The sequence below is a fragment of the Nelumbo lutea genome, chromosome 6 (genome assembly GCF_056320005.1).
Source record: "Nelumbo lutea isolate HS-2025 chromosome 6, American lotus-T2T, whole genome shotgun sequence".
In the NCBI taxonomy this organism is placed as follows: domain Eukaryota; kingdom Viridiplantae; phylum Streptophyta; class Magnoliopsida; order Proteales; family Nelumbonaceae; genus Nelumbo; species Nelumbo lutea.
The window spans coordinates 8725138-8751239 of record NC_142689.1 but is presented as its reverse complement, the minus strand read 5'-3'; the positions used below and the strand labels follow the sequence as shown (position 1 = coordinate 8751239).

General features: G+C 40.6%; 1 protein-coding gene across 5 annotated transcripts in view; it reads right to left on the bottom strand.

Annotated features, from left to right (window-relative positions):
* Window positions 1–26102, bottom strand: part of LOC148847186 (ARM repeat superfamily protein) — a 158311-nt gene that overhangs the window by 114849 nt on the left and 17360 nt on the right. For all 5 annotated transcript variants that reach the window (XR_016101146.1, XR_016101147.1, XM_088951566.1 and 2 more), the window contains exons 6-11: window positions 16006–16096; window positions 15795–15890; window positions 15465–15543; window positions 15296–15359; window positions 1504–1607; window positions 1229–1334 (exon numbers count right to left, since the gene is read on the bottom strand). Coding sequence is in view for 3 of the 5 variants with exons in the window: in XM_088951566.1 (XP_088807692.1) it covers window positions 1229–1334; window positions 1504–1607; window positions 15296–15359; window positions 15465–15543; window positions 15795–15890; window positions 16006–16096 (540 nt within the window). In the remaining 2 variants the exon portion in view is untranslated. The remainder of the gene's footprint in view (window positions 1–1228; window positions 1335–1503; window positions 1608–15295; window positions 15360–15464; window positions 15544–15794; window positions 15891–16005; window positions 16097–26102) is intronic.

The window sequence follows — 26102 nt, the reverse complement described above, 5'->3', positions numbered from 1 at the left end:
CCCTCTCTGCCCACCTTGAATCCTTCAATTAAACCCAACATATATGGATTCATGTTTGCATATTCAAATCAAGCTGATGGTGTGTGGAAAAATCCGGTCCCTCCCAAGGTTGAAGAATTTGCATCATTGCATGGCTTGTGGCCATGGATAGCATGTTTACTGTGGACCATACAAAATCTAGGGGATTCAATATGGCTAATATGTGCTTCCTGTGCAAAGAGCAAGAGGAAAACATTAGCCATTTATTCTTCTCATGCAAGATTTCTGGATTTTTGTGGAGACTGTTACTGCTCCGTTTGGGTTAAGAGACTTTTGTCCAACTTCTACTGCTGAGAATTTTTTCTTCATGGCCAAAGATAAGAGGAAGCAAGAAAGAAATGGTGATATGGAGCTGCATTCCTTTTGCAATCTGTTGGAACATATAGAAGGAAAGAAACAGAACAGTTTTTGAAAACAAATCGCAGAGTTTGGATAAAATTGTGGAAGCTGTCAGCAAATCTGTCGCAGATTGGGTATTGCTACTACCAGAATTTAGACAAATCACAAGGGAGGATCTTGGGGATAAGCTTGGGAAAGTTCTGGGGTTTCAAATCAGTAATTTGGAGAACTTATATCGAATGCTCTTTTGTAGTTGTTTGTTTCTGTATGCTGGTGATACCTTATCACCTATTAGATTGTACGTTTTATTTTCTTTTAAAGAAACTTTATTTCTACCATAAAAAAGAGGTATTACTTGGCAAAAAGATGTGCATTCCTTGACAAAAAGAGAGGTTTTTATGGAGCTGTATTCCTTTTGCTATTTGTTGAGAAATTTGGAAAGAAAGAAATAGAAGAATCTTTGAAGGCGAGATGAAGAGTAACGAAAGGCTAGACATAGTTATTGGAGCAAGCTTATGAATTGGATGTTGATCCTTCCAAAACTTGGAGGCCTTAAAAGAGAAGATTTTGGTTCAAATTTTTGGCACACTATGAATTTCAGTTAATGTAATATGTTTAAAAGAGTCGAATCGTTTTCTATTGTTTCTTGTTTTTGGTCTTGGATTAGTGACAATTTCTCATCAGATCTTGCAATTTATTGCGTTATTAATGAAATTTCTTTCTTTTATTTATCTTCAAAAAAAACTAGAGATATCATTCTATCTAGGTTTTCATAATAACCAGAAAAAATGAAGCAACTTAGTTCACCTACACACTAGCATTATTAAAGTTACCAAAGGATCCACAATACCTCAAAATCAAGCAAAGGAGGACCATCTTCTGACAATAAAGAGGCATTTAGGACATTATGCAGACTACAAGTTGCCAAAAAGGCGACCTCTTGATCTTTTTTATACCTGTTTAATGATAAGAAAAGGAGCATAACAACATTAATCTCCTTAAGCCCGTATGAATGTCTTAGAAAATGGACATTAGACAATGAAATAATGTCAAAAAGAAAAGCATTATATCTGGTGCCATAATAAGAATCTATGAATGAACATCACAAAATAAAAGAAATCTTACAATTCTAATATAGTTTGAACAAGTCTTGGTAAAGCTGCCTTTAGTTGCAACCTAGTAATGAGACCAACCATCTGACCTAGTGCCTCCACAGAAGAGAAACGCACCTATTAAAAGAACAAGACAACAAAGCACATTACGTCTACGTAAACTCTCTATAGATCAAAGCATGAAAAAGGGTGCCAAAAGAATTTTTGATTCGAAACAAAATCTTTAATAATGTATAAAAGGAATGTTTTGAAGTAAAGAAGAGACATGCACCTCTGGAGGTGAAGGAATTTGATGAAATGCATAAGGTAAGCCCAAACTTGCAACATTCCTTTGAATCAAGAAGTAAATTGGGAGATTTAAATATGGTCAAATCTCTCAGGTTGTTTTTCTTAGGGGGTGAAGACAATGCTTTCAAACGATTAGAAGGGGAGGGAAAGAGATTTAAGTAGTTGGGCATCAAAAGTTGGGGTGAAAGAACATCAAATTCTTTTTATGACTTGTCAAAAGCTGAGGAATTCATTAAGACCTGATGGATTTAACTTTAGCTTCGTTAAGGCCAGTTGGAGCTTCTTTTTTTTCAAGAACTCCTGGATGGAGAAGAAATGCCATCCTCACCCAAAGATAAATAGGAAAAACCATGCTATTAATGGAGATGTACTTCTTACAAAATGTTAAAAGAATGACGAAAAATGCCATTCCATTCTACTAATAGTTTTGAACTAAGCAAGATTCTTTGCATGACTACTTGATGAAACGGCTTCCTCCTTTTTGGACCCTATAGCTTCAGGGTTTTTGGCCCAAGCAGGAGATCAGTCTGGCTCATAGCGATAATAATAAAAGAGTTCCTCCCCAGCTTTTATCCGTTTCGTTGCAAATATACCCACCCTGTGATCCCCCGCTACCATGATGACCTTGGCATAGAAATTTGGATCAGGAGAATGATTAACAAATTTCAATTTATCACCCATCTGATAAGCATCAAGAACAAACTGATCGTTCAGATTGAAAAGAAATGATGAGTTTTCAAGGTCATATATCCTTCCACACTTATCAGCTTCTCTTATGTATTCATGTTTGCCAACACTATTCTTAAGAAATGCTCCCCAGCCAGATACATTAGACCTTCCAAGTAAGACCCCTTGTTGTTTGAGCTTCTTGGAGGAGGGTTTTGTCCAAATGATCAAGGAGTTCTGTGACACAAAAGAGCTGGATAAGAGGTTGAATGCCACTTTTATTTCTTTGACTCAAAAGAAGGATGGGGCAGTGAATATTAAAGATTTCAGGCCAATTAGTTTAGTAAGTAGCCCTTATAAGCTGCTGGCTAAGGTGTTATCATGGAGGCTGAAAGCAGTTTTGCATGAAGTGATGGGAGAAACCCAGATGGCCTTCGTGGAAGGAAGGCAAATTTCAGATAGGGTGCTGGTGGCTAGTGAATGTATTGACTCTAGTCTGAGAAGTGGGAGGCCAGGTCTGGTTTGTAAGATTGACATTGAAAAGGCATATGATTACGTGGAATGGGGTTTCCTAGAGGAGCTGGGTGTATGCTTGAGTATCTTTGTATCTTTTTCTCTTCTTCTCAATGGAATCTCGTCAGATTTCTTTCAAGCATCCAGAGGTTTGTGGCAGGGTCATCCAATTTCCCCTTTGCTTTTTGTTCTGGTCATGGAGGTGTTAAATCTGCTTATGGTGAAGGGTGCTCAACTGGGCTGAATTGAAGGCTTTAGAGTGGGTTTGGAGGGGCCCTACATTTCTCATCTTCAGTACACGGATGACACCCTCTTTTCTCTAGATGCTTCAGTGAACCAAGTATTGAGTACAAGAGCTATACTAGCAAACTTTGAGATGTTAACAAGTGTGAAAATTAATCTGTCCAAGAGTCTCTACTAATTGGTGGGTGAAGTAGGAAGAGGGGTGCTGGAACAGTGTGCTGCAGTGTTAGAATGTCAGTTAGGGGAGTTATCTTTCCTTTATTCGGGTCTCCCGGTGGGAACCAAGATTTCCGAAGTAGGGGTATGGAGGCCAGTGCAAGAAAGGGTGGAAAAAGACTGGAGATATAGAAAGCAAAATACTTATCTTTTGGGGGCAGAATAACTCTCATTAGAAGTATTCTCTCAAACCTACTAACATATTATCTGCCACTTAAAAATCCCAAGGAAGGTGGCTGACAAGATTGAAAATTTTCAGAGAGATTTCCATTGAGGAGTTAGGAAATTGATGCAGAAGACTTTTGAAGTTTGATGACAAGAATAGATCCGAGGAGAGGTAGGATATGGTGCAGATCCTGGTGGAGGTGGAGGAGCTCTCAAAAATCCCAAGTTACAATGATTTATGGTTTGCCAGAGAAAAATACGAGTTGAGTATAATGGTGGAGGGGGAGGATAATTCTTTTTTGCATATCTCTTAGGACAGGCACAGCTCTACTCCAGTGGAGAAGCTGGCAAGGGGGAGAGCAGAATCAAGAATCTCAAGGACTAGATGCAGAGGAGAGGGTGATAAGACGTTGGGGGAGGAAGGAAGAAGGTGACGAGGTGGGGAGTTCGAAGGGCAAAAGGGGAAACCCACTAGAAAAAAAGAGGTAGGGGAGAGCAAGTGGCGTGCGGGTAGACCTGTTCATGGGTCGGGTGGCTCGACCCCCGGACGGGCTTGAACATGCTTATAGGCCCACAGGCTTAAATACGGGCCAAAGAGCCTGGCCCGCAATAAAATCGAGCTGGGCTCGGGTTTTGTCAAAATAGCCCGACCCGAACCCGGCCCGGCCCAACCTAATATTAAACTTAAAATTAGTTATGTGATTATGTCCATTTAAATATTTTTTTTTATTTAAGAATGTAAATTTGTGTTTTAAAATATAAAAGAAAGGGAAAAATACCATCTTGTAGGCCCATTGTTCATTTAAATAAAAAAAATACTATCTGAATTTTTAATTCTAATTTGAATAGGGAAATTTGTTTTTCTTTTCAATTAGGTCGGGCTTCGGGCTCGGGCTCGGGTTTTGGGCTTTTTACTAGGGCCGGGCTCGGGCCCAAGTTATAGGCCCGTTGGTTGGGTCGGGCTCGAGCTCGGGCCTAGTATATTTTCATTAGTGACAAGTGAAAGCCCGGCCCGGCCCATGAACAGGTCTACGTGCAGGGGTGCAGATTTAAGGACAAAGTAACAAGTAATGAAAAAAGGGCGGGAAAAGGAGAAGTCGAAGAAGTTGAAGGGGCAGTTATAAGTGGCGACTCTTTGAATTCAATGAGTGGGGCCGAGTCAAAAAAGGGATGGCCAAAAAACTCCAAGCGAATGGGATTAGGAATAAACTTGAATAGAAAGAAACAAAAAAGATATGTTTTCTTATGTGGTACGAAGAGAAAAAGAAGAAAGATTAACCCAGAACCAAAGAGAAGAAGAGAGAAGAAGAGAAGAGAGAAAGGATGTGGTTGGTTATGTCTGGCCGCCCCACTAATTCTTATTTATACTTGTAACTTAAACAGTAGGTAGAATTCCTCTAATACCCCTACTAACTTCATAAGAAAACAAAACAAATAAATATGGCCTAACTACCATAACTGTCATGAAATAACATAAACAAATAAACAAAAATAAAGTGTGGGACCACACACTAACAACTATCTCTAAACTCCCCTCAAGTTGGGAGTAGATATTAGTCATTCCTAACTTGCATAAATCTGACTCCAACTTCATTTTTGTGGCCACCTTAGTGAAGAGATCAGCTAGCTGCATATCTGAGCCAATATAAGGAAGGCACACTTCTTGAGATGCAACTTGCTCTCGAACAAAATGTCTGTCCATCTCAATATGTTTTAGTCCTGTCATGTTGCATTGGATTGAGGGCAATGTTAATGGCAGCTTGATTATCGCAATACAGCATCAAAGGTTTCTCATATTCAGCATTGGAGCGAGCAACAACATTTTGTTTCTTACTTCTCTAGGAAACAAGATTTCCTCCTATAAACGCACAATACCGAGAGGTAGATCTCCTATCATCAATACACCCAGCCCAATCAACATCTATATATACCAACGTTCAAAATTTCAATACAATATGCCCCGTATGGGGCATATCATATTGTATCTTTAGGGGTCTGATACACATGTTTACAGGTGTTTTGGGACCCCACTTTTTTTTAATAAAAAATATGCTTAAATATCTTCCCAAAAAGCAAATTTTGAAAAAAAAAAAACTAAAAAAAAAAAGTATTTTTGTGTGCATCTAAGTACCAATACGCCTCTGCTGATACACAGAGGCGTATCGATACTTTGAACCATGGTATATACCTCTATCTTCATGTGACCACTATTCTTGAAGAGTATGCCTCTCCTTGGGCACCTCTTTAGGTAAGCAAGTATCCTCTCCACCACAAGAATGTGGGTAGTTCTAGGAGAATGCATGTATTGACTAACAACACTAACAGCATAAGAAATATCTGGTCGTGTTAGGAAAAGATAAAGAAGCTTCCCAACCAACCTTTGATACATAACCCTGTCTTCAAGAGGTTCTCCACCTTCTGCACTAATCTTATGGTTCAGCTCAATGGGTGTGTCAGCAAGCTTTATTCCTAACTTTCTAGTTTCTTCCAATAAGTTAAGAGCATACTTTCTTTGAGAGACAAAAACACCATGCTTTGATCAACCTACCTCATTTCCCAGGAAATAGCACAGTTCCCCCAAATCTTTCACTTCAAACTCCTGGCGAAGATGCTGCTTAAGAGAGTCAATCTCACTAATATCACTTCCTGTCACTACAATGTCATCTACATAGACAACAAGTAGAGTCAAAGAAGAGTTTGTTTTCTTAAAGAAGAGAGTGTGATCGGACTGAGCTTGCATATAACCAAACCTTTCCAAAGCCCATCTAACCTATCAAACCAGGCTCTTGGAGATTGCTCTAGCCCATATAAAGCTCTCTTCAACTAGCACACCTTCTTTCCCGCTTCTGTACTATAAAAACTAGGGGGTAACTCCATGTACACCTCCTACTGCAAATCTTCATTGAGGAATGCATTGTTGACATCCATCTAAAACAGTGGCCATGAGAAACTTGTAGCAATGGATAGTAAGACTGATAATTTTCATCTTGGCTACTGGTGCAAATGTTTCCAAATAATCTATGCCATAAGTTTGAGTGAATCCCTTTGCAACCAATCTAGCCTTATATCTCTCTATAGAATCATCAACATTATATTTCACTGTAAACACCCATTTACACCCAACAGGTTTCTTCCCCTCATGTTGGTCAACTAACTCCCATGTATTGTTTTTAACAAGAGCATTCATCTCTACTTTCATTGCTTCCTTCCACTCAGGTGTCAATAAGGCTTCTTGCATTGTTCTGGGAATAGAAATAGCAGCAATACGATAGAGAGGAAAAAGGTAAGAACACTAGAGCATAGGGTATTAGGCTGGCCAATACGATAGAGGTGGATCTAAAAAATTTGGTTGATAGAGAGGTTACAATTAGCAAGTTGTTAGGTCTACATTTTTGGAGAGGGGAAGGCTTCGCAAGGATTGCCTTTGAATGGTTTGAGAAAAGAAACTTCTAGGAAAGAATGGGGAAGACAGATACAAGGACGAGGAAGGGGGTGAGGAAGATCACTTTATAGAGGAGTAAGGGGACTAAGGTTGGGAGTTTAAGAGTTAAGGGGTGGAAGGCAAAATAAAATTGTTGAGTTGGAAGGTCTGAAGTCTGAAGGGGAGAGGAGAAGAATGTTGGTTAGAAATTTCATCAAAAAATATAATCCGAAGGTCGTTTTACTACAGGAGACCAAGTTAGAAGCTTCTTATCTAAGGATGAAATATGAGATTTGGGGAAGGGGCAATGGTGAATGGGTGGCATTGAATGTTGTAGGGCAGGCATGAGGTCTGCTCATTTTATGGGATCCTAAAGCCTTTAGAAAGGTAGGGGAGCAGGTTGGGATATTTTTGTGTCGATCTATTTACATTTAGCTAATAGGAACTTGAGGTAGGGCTTGTCAAATGTTTATGGACCTAATGAAGAAGGGGAGAGATTGGAGTTGTGGGAGGAACTAGAAAGCTTGAGACAAAGGTCGGAGGGGCCATGTTATTTGGGGGGAGATTTTAATATAGTTAAGAGGAGTGAAATGAAAGGAGGGAACAAAGAAGAGTTAGTGCGGATTTGAGAAGATTTGAAGACTTTACCAGAAGACGAGCTTTGACCATCCATTAAATGGTGGAAGAGTTACCTCGTCAAATGGTCAGTGCCAAGCAATCCTTAGAAGGCACGACAAGTTCTTTTTTCTAGGGATTGGATAGAGGGTGTGCGGGAAATGGTTCAAGAGCCTCTAATAATGCATTTTTCTGAACATAAACCAATAATATTATAGAATTTTGTACAATTCTCCTGGCTCCCACAACCATAGGGTGGACTAGGAGGTGGTTACTAGAAGCAAGAAGCAAGGAGGTCTTAGGAATGGGAATATAAGAAAAAGAAATATGGCTTTATTGGGGAATTGGTTATGGAGGTTCCCTCTAGAGAAGGATAAGTTGTGGGCTAAGATAGTGGCTAGCATCCATGGACAAGAGGACAATGGGTGGGATCCTGGAATTTTGGCAAGGACTACTAGTGTTTCTCCGTGGAAAGTCATACATGACCTTCTACCAATTTTCTCCCCTTGGATTAGGTATGATTTGGACACAGGAAACCTCATTAAATTTTGGGAACAAACTTGGCTCTGACCTGAAAAATGAGACAATTTCTTCATTCTTAGTTCCTTCAGATTCTGCCCCTGGGTTTGGGTGGAATTTGGGACTGAGAAAGGTTGTTAGGGATACAGATTTGGGTAACATTTCTATCCTTTTGGCCATTCTTGAAAATGTTTTCCTGGACCCTTCAAAGGAAGACAGCAGATTATGGACCCCCTCACCCTCGGGCTCTTTCTCTTGTGCATCTCTATTCAAAACTTTAACTCAACAACATACTCTTCCTAGTTTGCCTTTCCCTGTTAAAGAGGTCTGGTGCAAGCTCATTCCTTCTCGGGTTGAGAGTTTTTGTTGGGAGACTATCCTAGAAAGAATAATACAAGTGATCTGCTTCAAAGAAAGAGACCCAAGACTTGTTATTCCCGCATAGGTGTATTCTCTGCAAGGCGGATGGGGAATCTGGTTACCACCTTTTGGTATCTTGCCACTATGCTAAAACTATGTGGGAGTGGGTTTTCTCACTTTTTGGGTGTACTTGGAACAACCCCCCCCCCCAATGAATGTACAGAATTTGTTTTCCCCTTCCTTCATCAGCTGGTCAATGAAAAGAGGCAGGATCATGTGGAGATGTTTGGGGGCTGCGGTGTAATGGACCTTATGGGAAGAAAGAAACTCAAGACTTTTTTAGATCAGGAGAGAAACATTAAGAACCTAATAGAGTTTATTCATATTAGGGTGGTTTTTAGATCAGGAGAGAAACATTAAGAACCTAATAGAGTTTATTCATATTAGGGTGGCACATTGGCTGAAATCTCTGGAATTATTCACAGACTTCACCGTGGATGACCTGTTGAGAAGTTGGAAAAAGATAGCAAGTTCTGCCAAAATATACCTCCCCCTTCAGGCTTCCTAAAATTGAATTTTGATGGCAACAGTCTTAGGAACCCAGGTTTGTCAGGTATTGGGGGAGTATTCAGGAATGAGGAGGGGATTGTTTCAGCTATTTACTCTGGCCCTATTGGAGAGGGTGACTCTCTAAGGGCTGAGATATTTGCGGCGTTGGAGGGAGTTCAAAGAGATAGTGAGCTGAACATTAGCAGACTGATAATTGAAGGGGACTCGGAGGTGGTGGTTAGAAGGCTAAAAGGAAGACAAGACTGCCATGTGGAATTACAGCAATAAAAGGAAAAAATTTAAATGGTTGGCAAAAGATATTAAGATAAAACTCAGTTGGGTGAAGAGATCTGCTAACTCATTTGTGGATCGGTTAGCAAAGCAAGGGGTGATTAGGGATTCTTTGTTTTGAGAGCATTTCTAATCTTGTAAATTCGTTTTGCTGATTGCAGGGGAGTTCAGATAGCTTCCCTCCCTCTGTTTGTATGTATGTTTCTTCTTTAATCATAATGAAGTTCATCGTTATCTATCAAAAAAAAAAATGTACAGTTCTCAGGCCTCAAACTTTTTCGGTTTGAAAATGTTTGGCTGTATCAACCAAACTTTGTAGAGTGGGTTGAGGAAAAATGGAGGGGCTTGCATTTGGAAGGTTCAACAGGGTTCAGGTGATGAGGAAGCTATAGTTAATAAAAGAGGAACTTAAAGGCAGGAGGTTAGAGGTGTTTGGCAATGAGAAGGAAAGAGCTGTCGGAAAAGTTGGACGGATTGGTGAGATTGGTGGAGGATGGAGTCATCTCAAGGGAAGCGAAGGCGGAAAAATGAAGTTCATCGTTATCTATCAAAAAAAAATGTACAGTTCTCAGGCCTCAAACTTTTTCGGTTTGAAAATGTTTGGCTGTATCAACCAAACTTTGTAGAGTGGGTTGAGGAAAAATGGAGGGGCTTGCATTTGGAAGGTTCAACAGGGTTCAGGTGATGAGGAAGCTATAGTTAATAAAAGAGGAACTTAAAGGCAGGAGGTTAGAGGTGTTTGGCAATGAGAAGGAAAGAGCTGTCGGAAAAGTTGGACGGATTGGTGAGATTGGTGGAGGATGGAGTCATCTCAAGGGAAGCGAAGGCGGAAAAATGAAGTTCATCGTTATCTATCAAAAAAAAATGTACAGTTCTCAGGCCTCAAACTTTTTCGGTTTGAAAATGTTTGGCTGTATCAACCAAACTTTGTAGAGTGGGTTGAGGAAAAATGGAGGGGCTTGCATTTGGAAGGTTCAACAGGGTTCAGGTGATGAGGAAGTTATAGTTAATAAAAGAGGAACTTAAAGGCAGGAGGTTAGAGGTGTTTGGCAATGAGAAGGAAAGAGCTGTCGGAAAAGTTGGACGGATTGGTGAGATTGGTCGAGGATGGAGTCATCTCAAGGGAAGCGAAGGCGGAAAAAGAAATTCTGGGAAGTGAACTACAAAGATTAATCCTGAGGGAGGAAGTGAGTTGGAGACACAAGTCAAGGGTAACGTAGTTAAAAGGAGACAAAAGTACAGCTTTTTCCATGCTCTTGCAAGTGGGAGGAGAAGGAACCTAATTACAAGGATTCAAGTGGAGGAGTAAGTCCCCAAGACAAGGGAAGAAATCCAAAGGCTGGTGGGGAATTCTATAAGAAACTTTGCTCAGGTAGACCTTGGTATTGGCTGTCTCTGGGTGGCATTGAATCTGAAAAACTCATGCCGTTTCAGCAGGTATGGAGAGGGAGATTGACGTGGCTGAGGTAAAGGAGGCCCTGAAAAGGTTGAATGGAGATAAAGCTCAGGGGCCCAACAGTTTTGTTTTGGAGCAGCTACAGTAGTCCGAACCAGTGAAGAAGGAAGAAGACAAGAGAAAGAGAGAACAGGAGGGTTTAGTCGAACTGATTAGTCTCCCATTCAGTCGACCCCATTGTGTTTATTAGGTTCTAATTACACTTACAAAGACTAAACTGCCCTCACTTAAGTGTGGGGCAGAGTACTCTAATAAAACAGCCACATAAGCAAAGTACTTAACTGACATAAGATTACTAAATTACCCTTATTCGGCTCACTCTAACACTCCCCCTCAAGCTGGAGAATATATGTCATATAATCCCAGCTTGTTACATAGATGATTCACTTTCCCTGAGTTTAGAGCTTTTGTAAACAAATATGCCCATTGATCATTCGAGCCCACATGTTCTGTGTTTATCTCTCCAGCAAGGACCTTCTCCCTCACAAAGTGGCAATCAACCTCTATGTGCTTTGTTCTCTCATGAAATACAGGATTGGATGAGATATGGAGTGCAGCTTGGTTGTCACAATACAGTCTCATAGGTTTATCAATGTGAAACCCAATTTCTTGTAGAAGATTCCTCAACCACACTAACTCACAGGTAGTATGTGCCATGGCCCTATACTCAGCTTCAGCACTACTTCTGGCCACAACCGTCTGCTTTTTACTCTTCCACGTCACAAGATTTCCTCCAAGAAATGTGCAATAGCCCGTAGTAGATCTTCTATCATTCACTGAGCCTGCCCAGTCTGCATCTGTATACCCCACTACTTCAAGTTTTCCTCCTGGTTTATACAATAGTCCACGGCTTGGAGCTCCTTTCAGATACCTCACAATTCTAAGAATTGCATCCCAGTGAGGTATACGAGGGTCCTGCATGAATTGGCTCACCACACTGACTGCAAAGGATATGTCGGGTCTCGTGATAGTTAGATAGTTCAGCTTCCCCACTAGTCGTCTATACCTTCCAGGATCTTCAAATACTTCTCCTGTATCACTGCTCAACTTAACATTTGGTTCCATAGGGGTCTCAGCCGGTTTTGCACCTAACAGTCCTGTTTCTTCCAATAGATCAAGAACATATTTTCTTTGGCACAGATTTACACCTTGTTTTGACCTGGCAACCTCTATTCCCAAAAATATTTCAATGTTCCAAGATCTTTTGCTTGGAAATGGTTTTGCAAAAATACCTTTAATTTGCCAATCCCCAATTTATCACTGCCAGTAATGACAATATCATCCACATAGACCACTAATAGAATCTTCCCAGCTTCTGAGTCATAGCTGAACACTGAGTGATCTACCTGGCACTGCTTCATTCCAAAACTCTTCACCACTTCACTGAACTTCCCAAACCAAGCACGCGGCGATTGTTTCAACCCATAAATTGCCTTTTTCAATCTGCATACCTTACCATCCTCCCCCTGAGCAACAAACCCAGGTGGTTGCTCCATATATACCTCCTCCACAAGATCACCATGGAGAAAGGCATTCTTGATATCAAGCTGAAACAGAGGCCAATCATACATAACTGCCAGGGAAATTAGTACACGAACAGAACCAATCTTAGCCACCGGAGAGAATGTCTCCATGTAGTCTACTCCATACAACTGGGTGGAGTTCTCTGTCTGTCCCAAAGAGATTCTACAAAGCCTTGAGAATACTTCCTCAAGTGTAGGAAGAGTAGAGCCCCCCAATATTTGGGCTCTAACTGGTTCATATTCCGACTTCAGCCCCACTAAAAATCTTGTAACATCTAGTTGCTCCCTTTGCTGTTGCTGAACTTTAATATCTGGAGTAAGGGGGTGATAGACATTGAGTTCATTCATTATATTCTTCATGTTGGCATAGTACTCTTCTAGTGTTTTGGTTCCTTGTTGTAAATCAAAATACTCCTGATAAAGTTGATACACTCTTGTTGTGTTATCTTGTCCAGAATATAGCTTCTTAGCATGCTCCCATATATCCTCAACCGTATCAAGAAACATGAAGTTGGCACTAATTTTAGGTTCCATACTATTCCATAGCCAAGTCATGATTTGAGCATCTTCTTGCTCCCAATCATCAAACCCTGGAGAGTCCTCCGATGGCTTTTCATCTCTTACATGCTTTACTTTCTTCTTTGCCTTGAGAAACACTTCCACTGATTTGGCCCATGGAACATAGTTCTCCCCATTCAGCTTAATTGAGGTCATTTGTACCCCTAGGTAGTCGGAGCCATCTCCTATTGCTGCCATTGTACTCTTTCACAGTTGCCTCTAACCTTACTTCTAAGCTACAAGCTGATTGATGTTGTTCACAGTTTGATACTTCAGCACCTATTGCAGCCCCTAAACACAACAGTGGGAGCACACACTTGTTCTTCTTTACACTACTGCTGACTTCACACACCTACGACCCACATAAGCATCACAAGCACCACAACACAACAGTAGGCCCTCTTACAACCACTCAATAAAAAAAATTGCGCATCACAAGCACCACAACACAGTCAAACTGCTACACCCAGTTCAGATTTGTTTAACACACTTAAGAGGGCATTACACGACCACAAGGAGCTTGGCAATGTCACTGCATTCCACCTTACACCACTCGGCCACCTACAGCAGCCCTAACACCACTCAACAACTCACAGCAGCCCTACACCATTCGGCTACTGCACACACAGCCCTTTTTAGGGCAACAATGAACCTAGTTCTCTAGGTTCTAATCAGTACTAACTGATTCTTGAAGGGTTCCTACCCAGAAATACCAGCAACACAAGAGGACTAAATAACCAACCTTCCTTTGAGAGTATCAGCCAACCATTCACTGCTGAAATCACCTTCCTTGATGAAGAAAACTGTGCGCAGCAGAGAGCAACGAACTGTGATGTCTCAGACCTAGGGCGAACCAGCTCTCTCCATTAACCAACTAGAAACGAAGAGGAGGGTGTCACGAATACAGCTGAGATGCTTTGCAAGCGGAAGCAGGTCAGAAACCTTGCTCTGATACCATGTTTTGGAGCAGCTACAGTAGTCCGAACCAGTGAAGAAGGAAGAAGAAGAAGAGGAAGAAGACAAGAGAAAGAGAGAACAGGAGGGTTTAGTCGAACTGATTAGTCTCCCATTCAGTCGACCCCCTTGTGTTTATTAGGTTCTAATTACACTTACAAAGACTAAACTGCCCTCACTTAAGTGTGGGGCAGAGTACTCTAATAAAACAGCCACATAAGCAAAGTACTTAACTGACATAAGATTACTAAATTACCCTTATTCGGCTCACTCTAACAAGTTTTAACTTTAATTTTATAAAATGTTGGCACTTCTTGGAGGAAGACTTCATGCTGATGTTGAAGGAATTTTGTGAAAATAAATCTTTAGATAGAAGAGCCAATGCCACTTTTATCTCCTTGATACAAAAGAAGAGTGGGGCCTTGAATATAAAAGATTTCAGGCCAATAAGTTGGATTAGCAGCCCGTACAAACTCTTGGCTAAAGTCCTATCTTGAGGCAGAAGAAAGTGCTTCACGAAGAGGTGGGAGATTCACAGATGGATTTTATAGAAGGAAGACAAATCCTAGACAGGGTGATGGTGGCCAACGAATGCTTAGATTCAAGGCTGAGAAGCGGGAGACCTGGTTTGGTGTGTAAGCTTGATAAGAAAGCATACGACCACGTTGAGTGGGGATTCTTGGAAGCAGTCCAAAATATGATGGGCTTTGGAGAAAAATGGAGAGGCTGGATGTTTGGGTGTATTTCCTCTGTCTCCTTCTCGGTTGTACTCAATGGAATAACTTCAGAATTCTTCCAAGAAACTAGGGGGTTGAGATAGGGGGACCCCATCTCTCCTTTGTTGTTTGTGCTGGTTATGGAGGTGCTGAATCTGCTGTTAAACAAAGGGGTTCAGCATGGTTGGATTGAAGGCCTTAAGGTAGGGGCAGAGGTCCTTGCATTTCCCATTTACAATATGCCGATGACACACTCGTCTTCTAAGATGCAAATGTGATCAGGTGCTGAACTTAAGAGTAATCTTGGCCAACTTTGAGCTGTTGTCAGGGCTGAAAGTGAACTTAGAAAAGTCTTTTAATTGGAGTAAGGGAAAGAAGAAATGAGGCAATTTGCAGCAGCTTTGAATTGTCAAACTGGGGACCTGCCTTTTATGTATTTGGGCCTCCCAGTTGGGGCTAAATCAGTACTTGGAGACCACTTATACAAAGAGTGGAAAAGACTCTGGGAAGTTCTGGAGTTACAATCCTGTAATTTAATAATTTGTTTTGATTTTGCTTTTTTTTAATGTAAGCTTTGTTCATAGGTGTTGCCTTAACACCTTAACTTTCTTTCTTAATGAAATTTTTTCTTTTACTATCAAAAAAGAAAAAAAGAGTGTCTTATAACATTTTGCACATACTACAGATGCATGAACAGATACCATAACATGCATACAAGTTAGGGGGACAAAAAGGAGGAGCCTATAACAGACCTTCAGATCTCTAGAATTTGCCCAAACCCTCAATAGAAGTTCAAAAGCAGAATTAAGAAATGACCTGCATTAAATTGTACAACTTTATTTCATAGAGAAAACAACAACTGAGCAATCAAACCTGCCACCAAACACCAAAACTGGAAAAGACATCACAAGGTAAACTCACATGACATCACTATCAAGAAGTGCATTAGATGGAAAATCTCCACTGTATTGCCAAGCAGCCTGACACCAGCACTTAAATGCTGAAAAATGGAGAATAAGTACATATTTGCTGGCTAAAAAAAACAAGATAAAAAGAAAAGGGAGCTCAGGATGATAACATGAATAATTACAGAACAGCCATTTCCCTTGGAAGAAATATATAAAACATTATGTTGCAGAAATATCTTGTTTCACATAAAACTTGAACTACATCCGAACCAATTCAGTGTGCTTCATGAATAATAAAATAATAAATGTTCCAAAAAATGAGCTCCATGCATAATCACTATACCATGTGCAAAAATTGGTCGCTGTGCATCTCTAACATTTCCAAGTATAGGCAAAACTCGGGAAAGAACACCTTTTAATTGTGGGGTGAACTGAGAAGCTTCAAAAGAATAAACAAGTATAAAAGACCTTTTAGTTTTATCTGACAAAATGCAATCAATATCACAGAAACCTCTACAGCTAATAAAAGCAATGACAATAGGAAGATGATGAACCTTCAGCTGAAGCAAAGTCTGCAAGTATTTGAACCATAGCTGGTAAAGTTGAATTGGTTCCCGACAGGTGGAGAAAAATTTCATCCATCATCTACCAAATTAAAAAAGAAACTAAAAAGTTAGAAAGTTACAAGAAAAAAGACACAGGACGGTTACAAAATGAATCACTTTTGCTTCATTTTTCTCCCTTAAAAAAAATATATTATTAAACAGTATGCCATGCATCAACGAGTCACCGCTAGTATATGTATATAGACAAAAGAGAAGGCCTCTTTGCTTTTCTGTTCCTTTTTCTTGGAAAGAAATAAATGAGTATAATTTGCCACAGGATAATACATATAAATCATCCTAACCCATACAATAGCCATGGCAAGCTACAGTCACTATGCAAAAAAAAAAAAAAAAAGAAAAGAAAAAAAGATATTTTCAACACCTGATTTGATCAGCAAATCATTCATGGAGTCAAGTTATTGAATCAATATTGCTTGAATGTTCAACTGATGATATTTTCTTTCTCTTGACTTTTTTTGGGAAGTACCATCTCTCATTAAACAGAAAAATTCTGTTCCTTAGCTTTTTTTCCTTTTTTATTGTGTGTATATTTCTTTCGTTTGCTCTTTCTCTCTGAAATATTTTACTAGTAAACAAATCAGTATTATGTAGTTGTTAATAGTTTATTTAAATGTGATTTTCGTTTTGATAAATAACCAACAGCTTTATCAACTAGAAACTTTTTTTTTTATAAATGAAAATTTTTACTAGGAAAATGGATGGAAACAGATAAGAATTACAAAAGACACTTGGAGAGGCACAAGTTGCAACCTCTCCAACCCATCAAAAGCTAAAATAGATTACAACAGTGCCCAATACAAATGTTCCCTAGTTGCCCCTTGCTTGGATAAGCAATCAACCAAAGCATTAGTAGATCTCCCCTACCCATCATATTTTTTGATAAGTAAAAATTCTCTAATATTTCATTAGATCAGTAAAGATAAGCAATTGTTACAAGCTTCCCCAATGGAGGCACGAGATGCAGCCTCACTCATAAAGAAAAGACAGCACAAGAACTACAATTGAGCCCAAAATTTCTTCATTTTGTCTCGATAGCACCATACCACTGAATCTGGGTATTTTAGCCAGCCCACCACCACCTTGGAGTCCCCTTCAATCACTAGGTTTTCCAAATTCACCTCTTTTGCAATCTGGACACCTTGTAAGACTGCAAACAGTTCAGCCCTTATAGAGTCTCCATTCCACACAGTCCTGAAAAAAGTGCTACCAGATTCCCTTCCATATCTCTTATGACTCCACCAATTCCAGAAGGACCTGGATTTCCTTGGCTACTTACATCAAAATTTAATTTCAATAAGCCTTCACTGTGAGGTGCCCATATCAACCTTGTTTCAGCCTACTGTACTGAATTAGAAGCCACTGATAACCAGTTCCTCCAAATATCATCAAAGGAGAATTGTCTGAACAAATCCAAAGTAGCCAATGTATAACTCCAGTCAAAACACAGTCCATAATTTCTTCTTTGATTCTCTGCTTCTCTTTGAAGATCCTAGTGTTTCTTTCCTCCCATAAGGTCCAAATCATTGCTTCTCTAGTGCATCTCCACATTATCCTCCCCCCCCCCCCTTTGGCCATGCAAAGGTAGATGGACAAATAGCATCTTAATCTCCATTAGCATGTTCCACCTACACCCAAACAAAGAGAAAAATCATCCCAAATATATGCAACAAAGGAACCAGAGATTAGTAAGTGGTAACAAGATTCACCATCCGATTTACATAGAGTGCACCAGTTCAGGAAAATAAATAAAAAAGGCCTCTTCTTTTGTAGGCAATCCAGAGTGTTAACTTTCCCATAAGCCACTTCCCAGAAAAAAAAAAAAAAAAAAAGCCTTAATTTTTGGAGGAATCAGTTGACACCAAACTTCCTTAGTAGGAAGGGAAAGAGAGATAGGGGATTGGCAAAGAGCATTAAAAAAAAGGCACAGGAAAAGAGACCTTTAGAACTTGGACACCAAACCCTTCTGTCCAGTTTAGGAGGTTGTAAGCAGACTTTTTTAAAAAGCAACAACTCTGACAAACAGATGACTTCTTCATCCCTCAATCCCCTTTGAAATCCGAAATCTCGATTATGACCGAGAGGCAAAATAGGAGGTGATAAAAATTTTGAGATACTCTCATTTTTATGCAAGGAGATGAAATACAAAGAAGGAAGCAAGTCCTTTAGAGGTTGATCCCCCAACCAAATGTCTTCCAAGAAGCGAATTAAGATACCTGAACAAGCATCATACCTGATAAACCTGAAGAAATGAGGAAGGATGCTATGGATTGCTTTCCAAGGTGCTGCCAAAGTAGCCCAATGTGATACACCAGCATCCCAACCACTCTCCAATCTCCCATGAATACTGACCACCATCTCATGCCACAAGCTATCCCTCTCTAAAGGCCATCTCCATAACCACTTCTCTGATAGAGCCATATTCTTCTTTCCCGCATTCCCAATTCCTAAACAACCCTCTTTCTTGTTTTGACACACAATCTCCCATTTAACTAGGTGGTCTTTTTTAGATTCTCCCGGCTCCCAAGGAAAATCCCTCATGATTTTTTATAATTTCTTTGCCTCCCTTGGTGGAATCATAAACACAGAGAGGAAGTAGATTGGTAGGTTAGCAAAAGTTGATTTTATTAGGGCGATCCTACCTCCCAGCAAAATATATTCCAACATACAAATTTCTTGTCAACCACTTGAATTTTTTAAGTTCATTCTTGAAGCACCAAACTGCAATCTATGGGTTCTATAACCACCGTGGAATCACCTTCTATTACTAGCTGTTCCACTCCTATCTGTACAGTAAATTGTGTAGGGCAGCTAACAGTTCTGCCCTAATGGAGTCCCCCTCACCAAACGGGCCTGAATATAAAAAAGCCACAAAACAACTTTCATTCCTTATAACCCCTCCCGTCCCAGAAAGATATGGGTTGCCCTAACGGCTACAACTTTTACATTAATAATTTACGAATTTTACATTCATCATTTAGAGGCCACAGTACATACTTTCCATGCCCGATATATTTTCTTACAATTGAATAGGGTAACAATTGAATTGAGCTTTAATCAAATGGTCCAGGCTCAAGTTCAATTAGGCTCAATTTGAGTTCTATGCTAATTGAATTGCCCCCTTTTTCTTTACTTACCTTATTTTGAGATTCCTTTTCTTTAATTTTTTTCCCCTTTCAATCCCAATTTATCAGCCAAAACCACCACCGGGTCCTTTACACTCTGATCTTCTTGGCTTCTTTTACTATCCCCCACCTCCTTTTCCTCCTTCCCCTTAACTAAGACCCTTCCAGCCTCCTCATCACTCTCACCTTCTTGGGATTGAAACCTTTTAGTGGTTTCTTTTTCCCCTTCTGTACCCATCCCTCTATCAGTCCCTGCTCCTTTCTTAACCTTCTGCCTTCCTTCACCCCTAGCCTCAGCCACGTCCACCCCTTCTTCCTTTCCCATTATCTCTCTCGCACCACCTACATCTCCTAATCCCCCCACTCATCTCTCCTTCTTCTGGCATATTCATGGGCAAATTGTAGCCTTGGATGGGATCTGATGAAACTGTAGGACCAATAAAACACACATTAGCATCAAAAACTAAACCAACAGAATTGTCGAGGTTACCAAAAGGCTGAGAAGAAAGGATGACTAGCGTTTTAGTAACAGGAGTTCCAGTGCCCTTTTCCATTTGGTGCCTCACCAAACCCCCATCTTCATTTCTAACTAGTTGGGAAGGCTTCGAAAGAGTACTTGACATAGCCATCTCAGTACTTGTACCCCCACCCAGAAACTTGTAACCTCCTGGATCCCCTGCTGACACACCAACTTATCATCTTGCTCTTGTCTCTCACCCGGAATGAGTTCTTTACCCCCTTGGATACCTCTATTCCCTACTTGATAAAATGAAAGATCCTTCAAACCAGTAAGTGTCAGTCGCAAATCACCATCTCTGTTCATAGTCGATTGAAAGACATCTCCATCTTGTGATCTCCTCTTGCTAACTGCGTCCTCATTTTCATCTAAAAGGGAAACAATGTTAAGGTCGTCCCCACTCTCCACGCTGACCTGAACAGTGCCTGCGTAACTTCTACTGCTAGAATCATCTTCAGAACAGAAACCGTCATCTGAGTCTTCACAGTCAACCCATTCATCTACATCATTGTCCTTCCATTCCGCCTTAGTCCTTTCATAGCGAGGGTTAGGCTTATTGCACCTAGCCCACCGCATCTGCGAAGACTTCGAGCCAGTTCGACTGTCTTAGGTCGATGGGGACGATGATAGATCATGAATACCATCCCCCATTGCCTTACTAAAGCCCTCGCACGTGCCCTTTAAGTCTTCACGTGGGAGAGAATTGAAGATTGGTTCAGTTTGCCAGTTCGACCTAGAAGCAGCATGTGGACCATTCTTTATAAGTCTATTTTTTAAAACGTCCACAAAAGACGATTTGTTCTTCGGGCAGACTGACCGGTGAAACTCAAAAATTTTTAAAGAACCCCTTTTTAATGGCAAATTGGAGCCAAACAAATTAAAGTTCGACGGTCCACCTTCTAAAACAGCACAGACACAGCACTGCTGTTCTTCCATAAGTTCTTGTCCACCTAGCAGTCTTCTGGACATGTCACCATCATCTCCTACCTCTTTATCTTCCTCCCACAACAACGCTTCAGCTTCCATCACTAACCAGACTCTCCGCCACCGCCCGCCGGAGAGAATCTCGACTGATCTTGGAACCCACTGCGGATTGGAGCCCTTAACCTTGATCTTTGCGGCTTGAAGAGAGGACAAATTCACTGCTACAAGTGACCCACCACAGAGTGCTGCCACTTGGGAGAAAACCTCTTATTTCCATAGATTGAACAGAAGCCCAATCAATTTTATTTGAATATCCTCCCCTTCCTCCAACACGAACTCATTACAGGAAGGGTTTCAGTTCTGCATCAAGGCCCAACCTTCCCTTGTCTGTATTTTTGTCGTAACCTTAAGAGATCGCCCAAGATCCAAAATGGCAGCCTTCTTCTCAAACGGAATCAGAAATGCTTGTTCTATCTCCAGAAGCGTCATCATAACATCAACTATAACTCCATTCCAGTCTATCACTTCTTCTATGAATCTTATCACATTTCTCTTTCCCAGTCTTCCAAAGATCCTTCTAAAACCAGTTTTGGGCACTCAACTGCTCCACTAATAATACCTTTGATCTTTTCTTTCTACTCTTCTCCAACCTGTGAAAATGCGAGGCCCTTATCTGCTACATAACCTTGTGCTGACATTTCTGGGACTTGTGTAGGGATGCTTGTTTTGCTTTCCACTGCCCACCTCCTTTGCTCAAAATCATCTAGAGCTCCTGCAACCGTAATCCAACCTTGCTTCTCTTTTGCTTCTGGTATACAAATCGCTTGTTTCTTTCCAAATCCATGAACTTCAGTTAACTGAATGTAGTTTCCCCTGTTATTGCTTTTCTTCTCCACCAGGAATCTTTTTCTACCACACACCAACTCTCCTTTCCATCCGGGCTCAGTGATGGCAAATATTGTTCCATCAATGAAGCCCTTGAACCAGAAAATCGCCTCCCTCCCCAAAACTACTACCAATCTCTTATCTTATCTGATTTTAATCCCTGAACCTCCACCAATTTCTTCCAGAAGAAATCTTTTCTTTTCCACAACCATTATCTTCCTCCACTTTGTCGCCAGCATGAAACTTTCCTTCGTCATCATCTCCTTTGCCTCCTTTTTCTGGGACACTGGATAGTCAGGCTACTGCCATGCACGCTGGGATGAAGATCACGTGCTCTTCTGAGAAGGGCAACGAAAGTAACTATGCCTTTGAAGGCAACAAGAAGATCCTTCTATTTCTCGCTTTCCAAATGAGCCAACATACAGCAAAAGGAATACAGATCCACAGAATTTTGGCTTTCTTGGTACCTCTGATTTTCAGGCAGCCATTTAGAAAATATCTCAACTGGAACCAAAGGGTGAAAGACATTCTCTCCAAACAGAAAGGAGACAAACTTCCACATGAAATTTGCCACACTGCAAGAGAAGAATAAATGGATGACTGTTTCTTCCTCCTGATTACACATAAAACAGCAATTTGTTAACCGCAGGCCCCTGGATTTCAAGTGATCATAGGTTAAGATACTGTCATGCGCCACCGGCCAAGCAAAAGCTTCCACCCGGGGGTACTGGATTACCCCACACTCCTTTTACCTTATCTAAATCCCTACCCTCTCTCAGTAAAGTCTTGTAAAATGATTTTACTGAGAATCTACCTTCTCTGCACTCTTTCTACCATAGGCCATCTTCTGTATCTCTGGAGATGCTTGTCTCTTCTAACTTTTCCAATAGTAAAATGTATTATTCCGCTTCTTGGTCCAACAAAGGTCTTCTGAACTTGGGTTTCCAAATCACTTGGTCCCCTCTCCACTCATAGCACTGCTCAATGGACACTTCATGATCTGTCAGCTTGTAAAGTCTGGGACACACCTCACACAATTTTCCTACCCCAAGCCACTCATCTTCCCAAAACCTTACCCTAAGGCCTTCCCCCACTTTAAACTTAACTAAGCCTCTGAACTCTTGGTTGAAACTCATTATTCCCTTCCACACACTTACCCCATAGGAACTTCTTACCTCCCTTGATTCCCACCCAAACCTCACTACTCCATAATTTCCTACTACCACCCTCCTCCATAATGCTTCCGTCTCTCCTTCTTGAACAAACCTCCACAGCCATTTCCCTAAGAGTGCTTTGTTAATTAATTTCACCCTTCTCAACTCTAAACCTCCCCCTTCCTTTGCTCTACAAACCTTTTCCCATTTGACCAAATGAATTTTTTTAGAACCCCCCACCCACCCTCCCATAGGAAGTCCCTTGGAATTTTCTCAATTTTCCTCACCACTTCATTGGGAACTCTTAATAGGGAAAGATAATATGTTGGTAAGCTAGACAGAACACTCTTTATGAGTGTTCTTCTCCCACCCAAGGATAGGTACTTGGCTTTCCATCTAAACCTCCTCTCCACCCTTTCTATTACAAGTCTCCAGACACTGCTAGCTGTTGCTTTTTCTCCCACCGGCAGACCAAGATAAGTGAAAGATAGCTCCCCTACCGTACATTCCAGAACATCTGCATAATGCCTTACTTCCTCCATGCTAAGGTTCCAAACTCCTATCAGTAAACTTTTCTTTAGATTCACCTTCAGACCCTTCAACATCTCAAAGTTGGCTAAAATAGCCCTAAGATTCAGCACTTGATTTGCTGAAGCATCTAGGAATATTAGTGCATCATCAGCATACTGTAGGTGAGGTATACTCGGGCCTTCATTTCCAACTTTGAAGCCTTCTAATAACCATCCTCTCTGCACTCCTTTCTTCATAATCAAATTTAGAGCTTCCATAACTATTACAACAGCAGAGGGGAAAGTGGATCCCCTTGCCTAAGCCCTCTGGAAGCTTGGAAAATTTCTGATGACACCCCATTGATTAACAGTGAGAAAGAGGCTAATGAGATGCACCCGTATATCCACCTTCTCCAAACCTCTCCAAACCTCTCCAAACCCCATCAAACTTTGCATTTCCTCAAAGAAACCTCATTCAACGTGGTCGTAAGCCTTTTCTATGTCTAATTTGCACACTAAATCTGGCCTTCCACTTCTTAATCTTGAATCTATACATTCACTGGCCACCAGCACACCGTCCAAAATCTCCCTCCCCTTTACAAAAGTCATCTGAGTTTCCCCTATCACCTCCTAAATTACTTTTCTCAGCCTTCCTTCCAGCACTTTAGCCAAGCCTCAACTTCATCTATTTGCAAAGATGAAGGCCCATTTCTTCAAATGATCCTAAGAATCTTGCCCATCACCTCCATTTAAGCAAAAGCCTCCACTCTAGGAAGAATTGGCTTGCCCCACACTCCTTCCACCAGATGTCTTTCTATCTGATTCTGAGCCATGTTTTTATAGAAGAATTTAACAGTAAGCTTACCATTTTATTTCCCTTCCACCACCTAGCATCGAGAGCCTCTGGGTGAATCACCACCTTCTGCAATCTAGATAATAGCAACACACACTTCCATTTCCCTAACAAGCAGAGGCTTTCTGAAGTTGGGACACCAGCACACCTCCGCCTGAACCCATTCAAAACATTGATCAATTGTAACTTTTAGAAAGAGGTTTCATTTGTGAGACTTTAAGTCGATGTGTTGTGCCAGCACTGTAAATCCCAAAGAAAGATAAGTCTTGAAGAATGTGTATTGATAGTCGTGCAATCAATAAGATCAGTGTTAAATATAGATTCTCAATACCTCGACTTGATGATATGTTGGATCTCATGGCTAGTGCACAATGGTTTCTAAGGTTGATCTTCAAAGTGGATATCACCAAATCCGTATTAGAATTGGTGATGAATGGAAGATCGGTTATAAAACAAAGAATGGGCTCTATGAATGGCTAGCCATGTCCTTTGGCTTGACTAAAGTGCCTAGGACTTTTATGAGATTTTATGGCCCTTCATTGGAAAATTCTTGGTGGTATTTTTTTATTTTTGGAAGATAAAATAAAGGAAATTTTATTAAAACAAAAAAAAAAACAGTTACAAGGAAGGTGATAAGCAACCACCTGAGGGGAAGGAAAACCCAAAAAGCCAAATAAAGAAACCCCAAGGCCCAAAAAGAAACCCAACCCAAACAGAGAAACCCTTGGAAACCAGCTAAAACGAGGAAAAAAAACAAACTGCAACACTAAGGCAAAACCCAGACCCTACAAACCAATATTTACACCCGTCGGAAACCCACACCTACTACCCAAACTCAAAAACTCTTCTTATCAGCTTTTTAAGAACAATCTTCTAATTGCCTTCTCTCTGATCTTTTATGTTTTTTTACAAGCTCATTAGGCCCAATGACAAATAAGCCTCCTTTTATCCATGCTGAAACTGGAATTTGCTGCTGACTTTTTCTATTCTTTTGAGCTCTGAATCTCCTAACTGTATTAAATGTTTTCACAGCTTCTTCCAGACTCCACTCCGACTTTTGACCCTTATCTGAAACACCGTCCCCTCAGATAAATCTTCCTGCTTCATAAAAACATCCCCGCCATTTCCAATAATCACTTCCTTTTCAGAATTGTCGGAATTGCAATCAAGCACTGGAACAGCACTACTCTCTTTTCCCCCATTTTTTCCTCTACCAATCGAAATGCTTCCTTGACGAACTCCTCCTGTCCTAATAAAAACAGCCGCAGAAATTTGCTGACTTCCACTTCCCTGTTTATCACTTTCTCCAAATCACAATTCTTCTCTACCTCATGGACCTCATCCATCATCAATTCTCGGTGGTATATTTTGATGACATTTTAATCTAGAGTTGTTCTAAAGAAGAACATCTTGGTCACCTTAGAGTTTACAGTTTGACATATAGGGTTTAGGGTTACTCATCAAAAAAAAATATAGGGTCTAGGGTTTTAGGTGTTTGCATTTATGGTTTATGTGGATATAGGTGTTAGGTAGGATCTACGGTTTAAGGGTTTAAGGTTTAGGATTTCAAGGTTTTCGGTTGAGGGTTTAAGCTTGAGTGTTGGGTTTAGGGTTAGGATTTGATTTCATTGGGCTTAAAGTTTAGGGTTAGGATTTAGGGACCAAAGTTTTGCGGATTAGGGTTTAAGAGTTTGGAGTTTAAGGTTCAGACTTCATCGTAAATTGCTGCTACTTTCCACTTGGAATCAGCTTACTATATTGCAGATGCAGAGGATCAGATTGTTGCTTTAAATTCTGGTCCAATTGGAGAAGGAAATGTGGTTAATGCAAAAGTTCAAGCAGTTCTATAGGGTGTACAGATTGCCAGGGAACTGAACTTTGGGAAATTGCTCATTAATGGCGATTCTAAACTGGTATTTGGGTGGCTGAAGGAGCCAGAGACTGTAGCTTGGTCCTTTAGGGGAGCTTTGAGAAGATTCAAATGGCTAACTTGCAACTTAATAGTGAGAGTTCAATGGGAGAGGAGGTCAGCTAATGGATTGGAAGATCTTCTAGCTAAGC